The 17,107-nt window shown below is 38.7% G+C and overlaps 1 protein-coding gene and 1 long non-coding RNA gene across 2 annotated transcripts; one reads left to right on the top strand and one right to left on the bottom strand.

Annotated features, from left to right (window-relative positions):
- The first annotated feature begins 842 nt into the window (after positions 1 to 842).
- LOC106564396 (uncharacterized) lies at positions 843 to 7,112 on the top strand. The gene is made up of 3 exons (XM_014130478.3): positions 843 to 1,136; positions 2,661 to 2,838; positions 4,369 to 7,112. The coding sequence occupies exons 1-3, from the start codon at positions 1,128 to 1,130 to the stop codon at positions 6,147 to 6,149; spliced, it is 1,968 nt and encodes a 655-aa protein (XP_013985953.1). The 5' UTR covers positions 843 to 1,127; the 3' UTR covers positions 6,150 to 7,112.
- A 2,876-nt stretch (positions 7,113 to 9,988) lies between these two features.
- Positions 9,989 to 16,762, bottom strand: LOC145859422 (uncharacterized). The gene is made up of 2 exons (XR_014379658.1): positions 15,881 to 16,762; positions 9,989 to 12,545 (listed from the first exon to the last, which is right to left on the bottom strand). It is a non-coding gene; the product is annotated as an uncharacterized LOC145859422 (long non-coding RNA).
- Positions 16,763 to 17,107: the final 345 nt, after the last annotated feature.

Raw genomic sequence — 17,107 nt, forward strand, 5'->3', positions numbered from 1 at the left:
GTTTCTCTTTTTACCATTCAACAACAGAGCGATACGAACCTTGTTTCAGCAGGATGTTGTATCTATCTATACCTTATGTCATGCATTATTGGAACGGATTTATTGATAATATCTGTTGGAAAAAAGTTTGGATGTTGCCACACACATACCTACTTGTTAACAAAATGAAGCTCGTTTTCTTTAAAATTATTAATAAATATTATCCTGCTAACCACTATATGAAGAAGTTTAAGGTTAACATCATCTCAAATGGTTCCTTTTGTAATGACCACCCAGAAACAGTGTTGCATCTTTTTTGGCTTTGTATTCATGTAAGAAAACTGTGGCAAGACATCAGTAGATTTATAATTGAACACATTTATGAAGATCTTACACTATTGTGGAGAGATGTACTGCTTGGATTCTTTACTTACGATAGAAATAACCTGAAACAATTTTATGTAATTCATTTCATTATTCTTTTGGCCAAATTTCATATTCACAAATGTAAATTTACAAACAAAACACCACATTTTCTTACCTTACAAAAATAAATTGAACTGTACTTTAAGACAATTAAATACTCTACTAACAAAAAATCTGTTAGACAATAAGTGTACGTATGTCCCTTAAAGTCCTTGTGTAATGTGATATTGTGCCCCTAGCCCAATTGTCCTTTGTATATTATTTATATAAACTTGTGTTCCCATATGTACTTCCTGTATTGATTTGTTGTTAATAAAAAATAAATAAATGTAAAACGCCTATTCAGATACTCCCTCTTTGCGCATGTGTTCTAAATTACTGCCAGGCAAGGGTAGACGATAGCAGACAACAAGATTCTTAGCGAAATGGGGTGTTGAACGTTTTCTTGACTTGAATTTTATAGATCACGTAAAATGTTATCCAGGAACTTTCTGAAGTAATATTAGGCTACATGAGACGTTTATTTGTTTGAACTTAATTCCGTTTTGATATTGAAATAGATGTTTGATTGCTCTGGTCTAGGGACGCATCATTTACAGCATTGGGAATCGAATTTTCTCTCCACAACTCCTTAGTCATGATCTCTACACTACAACAAAGTAGTCTAACTGTACTGTAGCCTACAACATTTCATTCCATACAAAGAAACAATAGCTTCCACAATGGATCGGGTAAGTCTGGCTTTAACAGTATAAGTCTGCTTTGTTGTACAAAATGTCTAGGCCTAGTTTTCATCGTCTTTGATCCTCCACTTCCTGTGTTGGGTTTAAACGGTTCAACAAAAAAAAAAACATGACGGTAAAACTTGTTGCGATTTTTCTTCTTCTTCAAAGTAGCCTACTACTATATCATGTTTAGGAATCTGTGACTATTAACTAATTATCTCTCCTTCCTCCCAAAGTGTTCAAATTCCTTTCGAACACATTATCTATTATTTGACCAGATACTCAAGTGGCCGTTCTAACAAAGAAAATAAATGTTTTCAACAATGGAAGGCAATCCGTAAAGAGGCAAGATCAGGTGGGACCATTATAGCCAATGAGAGGGCAGACGTGTGTTTCCACTTGTTCCACAGCCACAAACGTCTATATCGCATTTTCATTTATTCAAGGTTAGGCATAGAGCTAGAAGTGTTGTTAGGGTGAAAATCACATTTTAATAAGATACAATTTAGAAATGGGCGTGGTTTATGGCTTTGTTTGTGGTAACTAGTGACGTCCAGGCACTACTCCCATATAATTTTTTTATTTCACCTTTATTTAACCAGGTAGGCCAGCTGAGAACAAGTTGTCATTTACAACTGCGACCTGGCCAAGATAAAGCAAAGCAGTGCGAAAACAACACAGAGTTTCACATGGGATAAACAAAGTACAGTAAATAACACAATAGAAAATCAGTATACAGTGTGTGCAGATGAAGAAAGGAGGTAAGGCAATAAATAGGCCATAGTGGCGAAGTAATTACAATTTAGCAATTAACACTGGAGTGATAGATGTGCACTGGATTTGGGTGAAGGAGAAGCGGGGGGGCTTGGGCCAGTAGCTGCGGGGGGTGCAGAGCTGTTGGCCGGGGTTGGGGTAGCCAGGTGGAAAGCGTGGCCAGCCGTAGAGAAATGCTTATTGAAATTCTCGATTATCGTGGATTTATCAGTGGTGACAGTGTTTCCTAGCCTCAGTGCAGTGGGCAGCTGAGAGGAGGTGCTCTTATTCTCCATGGACTTTACAGTGTCCCAAAACCTTTTGGAGTTAGTGCTGCAGGATGCACATTTCTGTTTGAAAAAGCTAGCCTTTGCTTTCCTAACTGACTGTGTATATTGGTTCCTGACTTCCCTGAAGTGTCCTACTTTTACCAATACACTCCTAACAACCTAATCTTTACAAAATGTATATTCGATCAAATAAGGCAGAAGCCAGATTTTGGGCCCAGTTATCCCTCTCGCTTCACCTCTTCCTCGCTGTTTGACGGGACATTTCTGGTATGAGATATATGGTGGAAACTAGCCCATGCCTCCACCAACCCAATGCTCTTAGATTTGTGGGTTGTAGTGAACAATTGAACATTAAAGGAAAATGGAGATATTTGAAGGATGCACCCAAATCAGAGGTCTAAATGCACCCAAATCAGAGGTCTAGACTAAATTAATAAAATAATTGGTTTAATATTAATCTATGTTGAATACTAATTGTGTCCAACAGGACAAAGCTAGCCGATTCCCCTCTACCCTCCCGGAGTCCCCAGGTCAAACGTCTCCCAGTACCGCTTTACTGCTGGGTCTGGTCGACTGCAGGAAAACACCGGGGCAGAGTGGAACTGAGAGAGGAGGAGAAGAAGAGAAGGAAGATGGAGATTTGATTTCATTAAGTAAGAACCATGGTGTGTAGATTAGACTACAGTCCGCTTCTGTAACAATTAATTGATTAGTTATATATTGATGAAAATATCTGGTCGTTCCACCCAATTTTAAGTGTAACTTGGTATAAAAAAAAGTTTGATTACACATCATTTTAACATTCTGTCATAAAGATGACGTGTTCAACTTAATAAAACACATGTTTTGCCATCTCAAGAGGTTAAATGAAATATAAATCCTATAGTAAGAGCCAATGTGCTAAATAAAGTAACAGGGTTGACCGTAACAGGGGACTAGTGAAAACAACAAAAACATTACATTGGTAAAATAGTCCTTTAAATCAGCCATGAATCTGCTTGTGACAGGGGGAATGGAAGCTAGTATTGAGTAGCAATTGAATGCAATCTTGACAAAAAAAAGTTATTGTTAAAACATTTCTAGCATGTCTGTGTATGGATAGAAGGGTTGAGATGCTCAGTTTTCCACCACAAAACAGCAGAGAATTTACAAAAAGTAGAACCAGCTCACCTCCTTTTACTCTATGATTTGGCTATTAGATGTTCAATGTTTCTTATGCAAAAAATATTTTTTTAAAGAATAGTTTCACCATATTAAAACAAGAGTTCAGTTCATGTAACAGGGTTGACTTTGATTTACTGTCCCTCATTTTAATCACTAATTACATGAAATAAATAATGTTCAGAAATTACTGTCAAAGTAACCAAATAACTAGGGCTTTACATGCACACTAATATTTTCCTATTAAACTGATTATGGCAGTAGGCCGAGTATGGCGTTAGTCATGTAAACATCTTACTCTGCTGATCTCTATTGGTGTAAGGTCATAAACGAAGGAAGCATATGTCTTTAAAAACACCTGGTTTTCTGAGCAATCTTTAGAATGATTAGGACATGTAAACACTTTAATCAGAGTTATAGAGGTGTATTTAATCTGTGTATGTGCTAACACAAGCAGCTCAAGCTAACTTATTTTGACCGAGGGCAGTGAGTTCAGGAAAAACTGAAAGTATGCAGCTTAGAAATAGTTTCACATACAAACTTTATTTGTGCAAACTCAGATTCAATATGCTTTAAAAAAAAATAACATGGTCGCTGTCGTAAAAAGTATATTTTGATTGCCAATTTTTCATTTATCAAAGTCACATCAGGTCGCCTGATTTCAGATGTGTCCGTAAACAGGTTTATTAGGGATATTGTTCTTTCAAAGCATGTCAACGTTTAAATCAAACTCTTGTACTATTGACTATTCACAATAATCATATTATTCTGCGCTTGTAACTGTACTCAAAATGCTGAAATGTCATTTAGCTAGAGTTTATTCATATTAAAAATCTGATTAATTGAATTTTCTGTGTGTTCTGTATAAAACGTCACTTTATTTAATATAACAGAGATTTAAAAATGAATATTGGTGCACAATTATTACTGGAAAAATATCTAAGGAATGCAAAAGGCATTTATTTCATGTAACGCCCATCTGTTTATGGACCCATATTTTACAAAACTTAATTATTCAATGTCTTGTTTCACAGAGGACATCCCTAATTGTTGCTCTCTCAGTGAGAGGGGCTTATCATCTGGGGAGCCTCAACAACATCATGATGCTGACAAGAAAGAGAAGAGTCTCTCCAGATCAGAACACCTCAAGAAACACCAGCATAGAAGTATAGGGAAGGAATCTCACCACAGCTGCTCTGACTATGGGAAGAGTTTTGCTAAACAGAAGGATTTGATAATTCCGGAACGGATTCACACGGGAGAGAAACCATACCACTGCTCTCAGTTTGGGAAGAGTTTTGCTGCATCTAAAACCTTAAAATCTCATCAGAGAATTCATACAGGGGAGAGGCCTTACCCTTGCTTTGATTGTGGGAAATGCTTCAATCAATTAGGAGACCTGACTACTCACCAGCGCGTACACAAAGGAGAGAAATCTTATAGCTGTGATCAGTGTGGGAAGAGCTTCAATAAATCAGGAGCCCTGATGAGACACCAACGCATACACACAGGAGAGAAGCCTTATAGCTGTGATCAGTGTGGGAAGAGGTTCAATCAATTAGTACATCTGACCACACACCAACACATACACACAGGAGAGAAGCCTTATAGCTGTGATCAATGTGGGAAAAGCTTCAGTAATTCAGGAGCCATGACTAGACACCAACGCATTCACACAGGAGAGAAGCCTTATAGCTGTGATCAGTGTGGGAAGAGTTTTGCTCAAGATTTCTCCCTGACTACACACCAGCGAGTACACAGAGGAGTGAAGCCTTATAGCTGTGATCAGTGTGGGAAGAATTTCTGGACGTCAGGACACCTGACTACACACCAGCGAATACACACAGGAGAGAAGCCTTATAGCTGTGATCAGTGTGGGAAGAATTTCTATACGTCTGGACACCTAACTACACACCAACGCATACACACAGGAGAGAAGCCTTATAGCTGTGATCAGTGTGGGAAGAGCTTCAATCATTCAGGATCCCTGATTATACACCAACGCATACACACAGGAGAGAAGCCTTATAGCTGTGATCAGTGTGGGAAGAGCTTCAATCATTCAGGAGCCCTAACCACACACCAACGCATACACACTGGAGAGAAGCCTTACAGCTGTGATCAGTGTGGGAAGAGCTTCAATTATTCAGGAAACTTGACTGCACACCAACGCATACACACAGGAGAGAAGCCTTATAGCTGTGATCAGTGTGGGAAGAGCTTCAGTCGATCAGGAGACCTGATTACACACCAACGCATACACACAGGAGAGAAGCCTTATAGTTGTGATCAGTGTGGGAAGAGCTTCAATCGATCAGGACCCCTGACTATACACCAACGCATACACACAGGAGAGAAGCCTTATAGCTGTTATCAGTGTGGAAAGAGTTTTGTTCGAGATTCCAATCTGATTGCACACCAACGCATACACACAGGAGAGAAGCCTTATAGCTGTGATCAGTGTGGGAAGAGCTTCAATCAATCATTAGAACTGACTAGACACCAACGCATACACACAGGAGAGAAACCTTATAGCTGTGAGCATTGTGGGAAGAGCTTCAATCAATCAGGAAACCTGTCTAAACACCAACGCATACACACAGGAGAGAAGCCATATAGCTGTGATCAGTGTGGGAAGAGTTTTGCTCTAGATTTCACCCTGACTACACACCAGCGAATACACACTGGAGAGAAACCTTACTCCTGTCTATGTGGAAAGAGCTTTGCTCATTCAGGGTCACTGAAAAAACACAAGGAAGCACAAACATGTTTTCTTTTATCTCCCTCCTCTCCAGCACCGGTTCCAGATCCCTAAATAAAGGTTCAATAGAAAATATATTGTAAACAGTCATCCATCTCCCATTCTCTAACAGTTTACTAAGTCTGATTACCATGGTAACCTGTGTAGCATATTATGCAGCTCTGGATCCATATGTATCAAGTGTCTTGGAGTAGGAGTGCTGTGTGTGTGGGGTGGGGGGGGGGGGGGGGTATTCAGAGCTGTATCTTATTTCATTAACTCCTATTAACCATTAAATAATGTAGAATAATGTTTCAACAATAGGAGGTTCATATTCATGTGTGAGGGAAATGTTGTCTGAGGAGAGAGCCTTGAATTGTACATCTTACCTCATACAGTCATTGGGTCCTGTAGGTGCTGGGTAGAGATGAGGGGGAGACGGTCATTACCCCCTCAGACCTTTTGTCAGAAGGCCCAGAATATGTTCTATAAGTTAAGAGAGGAGATGGTGCCAGTCACATGCAGGAACCAAATGTTAATGATTAATTAATTATGAATAATGTAAATCATGCAAATATAACTTGTCTGTGTAAGCAGTATATAAGAGAACTTAACAGGACTGCCCCGAAAGAGCTCCTGACCGACGTGTACTATGGTGCATTAAGTTTGTTGGAACCTCTCCAGCTTGCTGATAATAAATAATTATTCATTTAAGTTTCACTGAGTCCCAGGTAGTAATTTTCAGAACACATGTATTCAATACAACAATACATGAAATCTATTGTCTTATGTGAAGGAGATGTCACACTGCATGAGGCAAATGGTGGTCACACCAGATACTGACTACCTTTAAAAAAAAGTTATCTGTATTCCCAGTCATGTGAAATCCATAGATTAGGGCCTAATTCATTTAGAACAGTTTACTGATTTCTTTATATGAACTATAACTCAGTAAAATCATATACATTGTTGCATGTTGTGTTTCTATTGTTGTTCAGTATAGTAATAATAATATAATAAACTAATTGAATAAATGAATGGGCCTCCTACTGTTTTAGGTGTTCTGGGTCAGAACTGTTTCAATGTGACTTACACCCATCAGAGTATCTGTGCCCTGAAACAACTCTGACTGTCACAGGTAATATATAATATCTACAGGTAATATATAGTATCTATAGGGAATATATAATATCAAATTATAATAATTCATTAGAATGATTCAGACCTGCGGGTGAAGGTGTCTTCCTCCACAGAGGAAAAGAAGAGAACACTCACCTGTAGCACCACCTGTCTTCTGACTGACAACCCAAACCCCACTTACATCTGGTACAAGAACGGACAACATCTCCATGACCCTACTTCCCAACAATACTCCTGTAATACTCTAGTGGTCTGGCGTTACTCTGCAGACAGTTACTCCTGTGCTGTAAAAGACCATGAGGATTTTCTCACTCCTACAGTGTGTGAGTCTGAACTCACCTATAATAATCATCTTAAGAATCAATCATTAAGGCCTGTGGACCAATAGTAGAACATGTGGGGAAAAACAGACAAATCTGTAACACTAGTAGAAATGATGCAGTATAATATAAAAGGTAGAAAATGGCTGATGGTATGTTAACTTGTTCTACCATTTTAGAATTATAATTTTTGTATCCATTTTAGAATAAGACTGTAACGTAACAAAATGTGGAAAATTTCAAGGGGTCTGAATACTTTCCGAATGCACTGTATGTTTATAGTTTTTATTCATTTAAATGAACCAGTCCAATACATCTAAAACACTTAAGCAGTCATATTATCATTTGAAGAATTGATCAGATACATTTAGTTTCAGGTGTTCATGGTCAGAGCTGTTTGAATGTGATTTACACCAAGAGGAGTATCTGTGCCTTGAAGGGGTCAACAGTGGACATTACCTGCACGTATAGACATCCCAGCTGGAAAAATGTCACAGAAGTATCCTGGTTCAACAAATGGGAGTCTGGAGTTACTACAGATCTAAGCCAGGACACAGAGTATGCAGGTAGTGTGAAGTACCATCCTACTACAGACAAGGACTCCACCCTGAGAATCACAGACCTGAGAGAGAGTGACTGCTGAATACAAGTTTAGATTTACAACAACTGAGGTAAAATGGGGATACAGCTTCCCTGGCATACCTCTGAATGTCACAGGTTATACTGTCCTTACAGTATTATATCATCTAGTCTTAAGTCATATTGTTGGTGGAAATAATGATGATTGTGCTATTTTGTCTTCATTTGCCCCTTTTCAGACTTAAAGGTGAAGGAGACTCCTGGCACAGAGGAAGGGAAGGTGACCTGTAGCACCACCTGTCTTCTGACTGACGACCCCACCTACATCTGGTACAAGAATGGACAACTTCTGCTGTGGAATATTCTAATCAAGTGAGAGACTTTGTCATTTCTTCAAACAGTCATCTTTATTCAATACCGATTCATTCTTGCAATAATGAGGCTGGTCGACCCAACACCCTTGAGTGTTGGACCGAGTAACCCAACTGATAATGAGAAAACAGATGTTATACAGGACTTAAAAATTCTTAGTCAGGCTGGGTCGACACCTCCTCGGCTTAGTTTCCCAGATGCAAGGATGAGAACAAACAATGAGATGTTTGTTCTATTCCTTCAGGCTATCTCTATCTCGAGTCACAGACACAATCTCATCTATAGAATGCAGGCTCAGTTAGACCGGATACATATGTCTCACATGCACCACTAATGATAGAATGGAATGTGGCTGTTTGTTTATCACTGAGACATCAATCAATTGTCAGATTCAAGCTATCTCTAGTAAAACCCATGTCCTCGACTAGCTGCAGGAAGAGTGGAGACCATAAATAACAGCATTAATAGGACAGAAATGTCTTACTATTGTTAGGTATATATTGTTAACTATTAATATCAAACAAATAAGGTAAATATGTAATTTTTCTATCCCACTTCTCACCAACCCAATAACTACATACAATATGTTAGCCCTTGGTGCAGTCACAGCTCTCGGGCACCTGCGCGAGCACATGGAAACTCACTCAAGCACTGTCCCAAGACTCACAAGTTACAACAGGTACCCTAGTTAGCGAGCTTGGTGAAACTTGTTAACATAAATCTTTATATTGTCCACATTGTAACAAAACGTATGGTTGCATAACAGCACATTGTGTAACATTATCAAGGTTTTATATTGAACAATAGCGGAGCCAAGGACAACATACCTCACTAAGCCGAAGGTCAGGCAACAGAGAACAATAAGGGGGTATGGAAATACAGATAACCCGCTATGGACCAAACCAAAATATACTAAACTTTTACAATGATGTGTATTTACAATATAGATATGAAAAAGTGTTTGTACACCAAAAACTAACATTAGCTATGCAGCTGTAATTAAAAAAATAATAACACACTGAATTATTATGAAATTATTAACATCCCCTTGACTTGGCCTATTTGAACTGGTCCTTGTGTGCAACTTAGTGCATAATCTAGGGGAACAACATCACACAAGCACATTGTAACTGTGCATCCAGACCTAATGCAGCTTATAGTGATCAAATGACAGAAGTCACATTTAGGTGCCAGGTGTAACTGAGGCCATAGATGCTCCATGTCCATTACTTTGAGTGTTTAATATAATATGACTATAAAATGACTAAATGTATTTCTGTGTTGCAGGGGCAGTCAAGAAATGGAATGGCAAGGCCACAGAACATGACATAATCAGAGCTGCGGGAGACCACCTCAAGCCCCTGGTAGAGCCGGGGGTGGTGTTTACCACTCCACCACGCCTTCAGCAGGCTTGAAAAGTGGGATTGATACTGTTTTTCATACTAAGATGGACCAAGAATCTGTTGATTGGTCAGCCATTGGGTTAATTTGTTTTGCAATATGTTAAAATCAAATCAAGCTTTATTTATACAGCACATGTCAGACATGGATGCAACACAATGGCTTCACAGGAAAAAACAATGAAAATAAACAGAAATATTTAGTACACAAAGCATAAGAGGATAAAAAACAGAAGATTAACAACTGAAAGACCTATGAACATTCTAAGGAAATGCCATTGATAAAAATATTAATTGGATGCAATATCCAACCCCAAATATAAGCTTGTTTTTTTTTAGGAGGGGCGCTGAAAGACACTATGGGGGTGTCCACTGAAAGTTGCCAAGTAACAACAACTGGGACCTAAAAGACACCCACCATGAGACCCACTAAATCTGCCCAAGAAGAGGAAAACAAAAGAAAAACCCACACCAAACTTAAAGACAGGAAGCAAACCTAAAAGGTGGCGCAACTAAAGGTGTTGACTCTACACATCTATCAAGACAACTGGAGCACTGGGACAGGCACTCTTAAATCGAACCTGGACCAGCTCAGGTGAAACACCTTCCCACTAATGAGATGGACAAGCCAGCACAGGTGTAACACATACTGACTAACGAGCTATACGTGCTAACGAGCTATACGTGCTAACAAGCTATACGTGCTAACAAGCTCAGGTGAAATACCTTCCCACTAATGAGATGGACAAGCCAGCACAGGTGTAACACATACTGACTAACGAGCTATACGTGCTAACGAGCTATACGTGCTAACAAGCTATACGTGCTAACAAGCTATACGTGCTAACAAGCTATACGTGCTAAAGTCCAACCTCAAAACATAAATGGAAAAACCAAAGCCTGTAACACCTTAAGACAACAAATATATCCTATATTTTTGTTGGACAAGTTCACTCACCACCAGAAAACAACTTGCTGTCAACAATTAAAAACAAGAAAAAACACGTACTTCTAAATAATAATATACAATCATATAATTTTTTTCTCTCCTTTTTCTTTCTATAGAATCCTAAAACTCACTAGTTTCTAGAACTCTCGTCCCCTTGGAACGAGCCCAAACGAAACTCAAATCAAATTGTATTAGTCATGTCTGATTTCAAGAACTCCTGCAATATCTCGATAGGCATGTTGTTGGATCGGGGCCCAGTCCCCAATGTCATGCTGCAGTACATTTGGGTTGGCACATCTGAGAATGATCCCTGATATTCTAAAAAAAAGGATAACAATTTCAATATAATAGTACCTCAAAATTGTCAGTTGGTTGCATAAATAATTATGATTACTTAATGTTACATGAATTGTAAATATGAAATATCAAAAGCAAATGTACACCCCTTTGTTAATATGTATTGGCAATAATGAACTTAAGGGTGAGGCATTTCAATGATAAAAAAAATGTATCTTTTGTCAGGCTGAATGTTTGAAATTTGAGTAGGTGATTTGAGACATGCTTCTTCAGTAGTGGTGTAGGATTGTTCATCAAATTGATTATAGACCAATTTATTATACTGCGTCCATGTGTATAGGCTGCAAGTACGTTGAAATTAAGTTATTTTCAAGTCATTGAAAAAAACGACATCTTTTCAACTTTCAACTAGAACCGAACATATATTGGACGTCGGGCATAGTCTTAATTTCAACGTCTTTTGAATTACATTTTGCTAAATGTCAATGTCAAAAAACAGTTTTAACGTGTTCAAATCATTAACCCATATGCAGAAACAGTTTGGGATATATTGAAAACCTAAACATTTTTAGGTGTTGTGTTTTGATTGAAGTCGGTCACCAACGTGGAAAACAGCTAGCTACATTTTGAAGTGTTGCATTTTGATTCAAGTGGGTCACCAACGTGGAAAACAGCTAGCTACATTTTGAAGTGTTGCTTTTTGATTCAAGTGTGTCACCAACGTGGTAAGTGTAACAACTCTTTTTGTGTTAGTCACTTTTTGTTAAATCTCATAAATAGTACAATTTCAATTCAGAGCCTGGATTCTTCCCCAGAGGCTAATATCCATATCATGCTGAAATCAATTTAATGGGGCAAAACAATTAGGCTTATACATTATGACATTATTAAAATACTCCTACTACAATGTTAAAACATTCTATATTGTGACATTATTTCATTGATATCATGAAACAACTCCATGTATTTTCTGATGTTTAATCAGAGATCTTTTATCAGAGTATCTCTTCCCACATTGATTACAGCTAGGGGGGTTTCTCTCCAGTGTGTATTCTCTGGTGTATAGTTTGATAGCTAGATGTAGTAAAACTCTTCCCACATTGATCACAGCTATAAGGTTTCTCTCCTGGGTGTGCCCGCTGGTGTACTACCAGGCTGCTTAGCCGAGTAAAACTCTTCCCACATTGATCACAGCTGTAAGGTTTCTCTCCAGTTTGAATTCTTTGATGTATTTTGATGTCTGATGAAGTGTTGAATCTTTTCCCACAGTCAGAGCAGCAGTGAGATTTCTTCCCTGTGGGTCTCTGCTGGTGTTTCTTGAGGAGTTCTGATCTGGAGAGACTTTTCTCTGCCTCATCAGCATCATGATGTTGTTGAGGCTCCCCAGAGGATCCACAATAGTCCCGTCTCTCTCCTGTGTGAACGACAAAGTCAGACAGATGGTTAAAGGCCCAACACAGCAGAAATCCACTGTTTATTTGAGGTAAAAGGTGATGCCCAGAGCATACCCATGAAGTTGTACAAAAATTGACGTCTTAAATTTGACAATTAAAACAGTCAAGCTTGCAACAATAGTCATATTTTGTCTTGTTTTCACATTAGTAGTAACATCGATGATTGTAGGGCTAGAAATAAGTTATTCAAGTTGTTGAAATCCTAAGCAGGGTGCCAGACGACTTTTGGTCTCCAATATAGGCCCCTTTCTGTGTTTGCTAAAATTGCAGCACGAGGGTGATGCACACGCAATTTGGTTGCAGAAACTCCTCCATGCTAATGAGGAAACCACTAGTTATGGATGTAGTATATCTGCATGGAGCAAAAATGGTGAACGAAGATTTTAGTTTTTCACAATGTATTCTGAATATTACAGCTCAACATCAACGCAAGATCAGGAGTGCTACTCAAGGAAACTCACATTAAGCTTTGTGTTGCTATTCACTAATTCACCACCATGGGGGAAAACTCAGGGGAGTTCTCATAGGCTGACAGTAAAAATAGCCTCCATTTCCAGGTTGCTTATGAGTGCACTACTTTTGGATTATAATTGTAAGGCTCGTTTGAATGTCCTGTGTGTTATTGTTGCAAATAAACTGCTTTATACTTAAACAACACTTCAACCAGTAAAATACTCTTTGGCTAGCTTTGCCATCAGCCTGACAATGAGTGTTTGAACACTAAGTGTTTACAAATTGGCCCATAACTTCACCTCACAATAACATAGACCTACTGTAGGACCCATAACTTCACCTAACAACAACATAGACCTAGGACTATAAATCATTTAATATTTCAGGTGAAACATGAAAACTAAAATGTCTTTGTCATGACATTTCATAACCTGATCACCAGATAATTTTGTGAATAATCCCACTAGGCTACTCTGTAATGTGTTGTCATTCTAAATGTCCTGAATAAAGGAAAATAGCTCTGTGTGTTGTACAATAGCCTATCCATCAAGGAACAGTTGTCTACACTTTATGAGCTAAGTATCTATGTGTGTAAACAGACTAACGAGACGCTACTGTAAATCAAGCAGATAATAACACATTATATAAATATCAATTTGTTAGGGATGTTGGATCCAAAGTGGAGCACGGCATAACTGTCTTTACCGGTGTAATGAATGAAGAAGCACATTTGACTGGCATGCAGAAAATGATTTCCTGGATCAGCTCATGATAGCTGAACATGTAACGATAACTAAACAGCTACAGTATTAAGTATTATGTGTAATTATTGAAGAACCGAGTTAATGACAGTATCAATTTGGGTGTTGTGAATCAACTTAAGGTGACTCGGTTAGAACCATTGGATTTAGCAAACTCTGAAATGATTTAGGATTTCTGTGCCCATGAAAACTGTTTTCCCAGCGTAACATAAGGAGACACTAAATGTTACGTACATAGAGAGCATTTCAGAGATCTGAATACAAAAAACTGTCCGACAGCAAGATCCAGTATTTAAGACGAAGTTCATCATATGACAAGCGTGATGTTATGACTATAACTACTGTTCCCTGAAGGAGGGAAACGAGGTACAACATACTATTAAATCCACGTCTCGCTGGAAGCCATGCCTTCCACAGGTGATGAGCGTGAGACTCGGATTTATTCCTTAAATTTAATACCGCACTTCACCGACCCAGGAAGTGGCGGGGCCAAACAGATGTTGTACCTCGGTGGAAATGGTAAGATAAATTGGCACTCGAAATGGAAAAAGTTTGCAGATTTTCCCGGAAACTTCAGGAGCATAACGTCAGAATTTACGAAGGCCAGCAGCAGGTCGGGGATTGGTTATTTTCTTCTGGTTATATTGATCTCTGGCTTCCTCAAGTCATTTGTGTGTGTTAATTATTTTATCAAACGTTTGAAGCATCAGTTCAGTTCAAGTTCCACACATACATTTGATTTTATTAAACACATACCCCATGTGTTTAATAAAATCAACTGTATGTGCGGAACGTGTGTCTATATGAACAAATACACGTCATATCATTTCAACCAATCAATTGGTAGAAATAAAATACTATCTTTAAAAAAAAATCTGGGACAGCCCTAGAACATAGTGCATTCAGACCCCTTCCCTTTTTATACATTTTGTTACGTTACAGCCTTATTCTGAAATGGATTACATATGTTTTTAATGATCAATCTTCAGACAATACCTGATAATGACATCACGATAACCCATAATGATATCACAATACCCCATAAAAGTCAGAAAAAAGTTTTGAAATGCTTGCATACCAGTGGTTGTATCTCTGTAGGACATGCCAGTAGGCTACAGTAGGTTGTAACTCTCTAGGTCATGCCAGTAAGCTACAGTAGGTTGTATCGCTCGAGGTCATGCCAGTAGGTTACAGTAAGTTGTAACTCTTTAGGTCATGCCAGTAGGCTACTGTAGGTTGTATCTAAGTGGTTATATCTCTCTAGGTCATGCAAGTAGGCTACAGTAGGTTGTAACTCTCTAGGTCATGCCAGTAGGCTACAGTAGGTTGTAACTCTCTAGGTCATGCCAGTAGGCTACAGTAGGTTGTATCCAAATGCAAACAATTATCAATGCAGTGTGGAAAATGTTGAATTTGGTCAACAACAAATGAATGGCTTATTTGCTACATGAGGTTTACTTGATAAAACAGAAGTTTCGTAATGATTAAGTTGTTATGTGGACACGTGAAATACCAACTACTTTGATAAAAACACTATAGGAGTTGTCTCCAGATCGCTATACATATTCATGCTAGTAGCTTAGCATCTCTCTCCATTGAATACAGGCGGTTGACGACAACAACCCTCATAGAATATAAACAATAGATTACAATAATAAGATGAATCCACCAATCCAAAGACAGGATAGGCGGGAGCTAGACAACCCACAGTGCCGCTTTGTGGACAACGACTCCCCTTGTTAGGGCGGAGAGACATCTTGTCAGTATATCCATAATATTTGGTGTAACCAACCCAACTCTCACATGGCACTATTGGGGGGCATGGTGTGTAGTAAATCATCACTACATGAAAATCACTACATGCCGTGCCCCCCAGTCTGCGGTCAGCAGATATACCCTTCTAAAATATATATGTTAAGTCACTTTTTGGAATCGGAACGGAGAAAACAAGGGGTAGCTTTCTCTCTACGTCGTCTGATTCTAGACATATCAGTCATCATCCTAGGGCCCTCCATTGAAGAGGTATTGACGAGCCAACTCCGAATATCCAAAGTTCAAAACAAATTGAAGGCGGTACTTACTGGGATCTCCTATCTCCTCCTCTTCATCTTTCAACGTGACAGTAATCTCCCCTTCCTTCCTCACTCCAAAAACTGCATCCTCTTTTTCTTCCTGCTCTTCTTTCACAGTAACATACTCCTTCTCTTTCACTCTGAAAGTATCTTATTTCACTGTAACAGCCTCACCCCCAACGTATTTTTTACTGTAACATCCTCCTCCTCTTTCACTCTGAAAGTCTTCCTCTTCTTTCACTGAAACGTCTTTCTCTTCTTCTTTCACTGTAACAGCCTCACTCTCTACTTCTTTTTTAACTGTGACATCCTCCTCTTCCTTCTCCTCTTTCACGACAATGTTCAGCCCCAGAGCTTCTTTCTCCGTCCAGCCGACCTCCTCTTCTTTAACAGGAGGGGAGTAGTTTAGGGAGCTCATGTTCGGGTATGTTAGCTAGCTAGCAAGCTATCATTAGCGACTAAGCTAGTGCTAACTTAACTAGCCAGCTACTATAGCTGACTAATACAAAATAACGTAATATTACATGAAATAGGTTAACAAGTAGATACGATAGAAGTGTGTCTAAAACACAGTAGCTAATATACACCGAAAACGTATAAACAGCTGGAATCTTTCGGCTATGTCGGCTAGCAAGCTACCGAGGTGGTTGACTAGCTGTTTTTGAACAACCGTCCACTAGATTATACGTCACGCTATCAGCATCGTCTGAAAGACGCACATCGCCGTCTGCTGATTGGAGTGGGAAACGCAGTTGAGGATCATATTTTATTTTCAGACAAAGATTATTTGAAATGGATTTAATTAAATAATACTATTATATTGAGACATACAAAGACAGGGATTTGTTGATTGATTATTGCGATACATTTTTTTAATTACAGCACATTTAAGGCAGTTTCATTAAGTCATACTACATCTAAATAAGTAGCTAGCTACTGTAGGTATATACTGCTCCTACATGGTGTAACAATACATCATGTAGATGTATATAATGAACAGACTAGGTCTATGCTGCTCCTACATGGTGTAACAATACATCATGTAGATGTATATAATGAACAGACTAGGTCTATGCTGCTCCTACATGGTGTAACAGTACATCATGTAGATGTATATAATGAACAGACTAGGTCTATGCTGCTCCTACATGGTGTAACAATACATCATGTAGATGTATATAATGAACAGACTAGGTCTATGCTGCTCCTACATGGTGTAACAATACATCATGTAGA

The sequence above is a fragment of the Salmo salar genome, chromosome 12 (assembly GCF_965601325.2).
Source record: "Salmo salar chromosome 12, fSalSal1, whole genome shotgun sequence".
Classification (NCBI taxonomy): Eukaryota; Metazoa; Chordata; class Actinopteri; order Salmoniformes; family Salmonidae; genus Salmo; species Salmo salar.

Bases quoted from the DNA above. Each gene is read 5' to 3' on its own strand.
- LOC106564396 (XM_014130478.3), top strand. The intron at 2,839-4,368 runs GTGTGTAGATTA...CTTGTTTCACAG, and splicing joins TTCATTAAGTAAGAACCATG to AGGACATCCCTAATTGTTGC.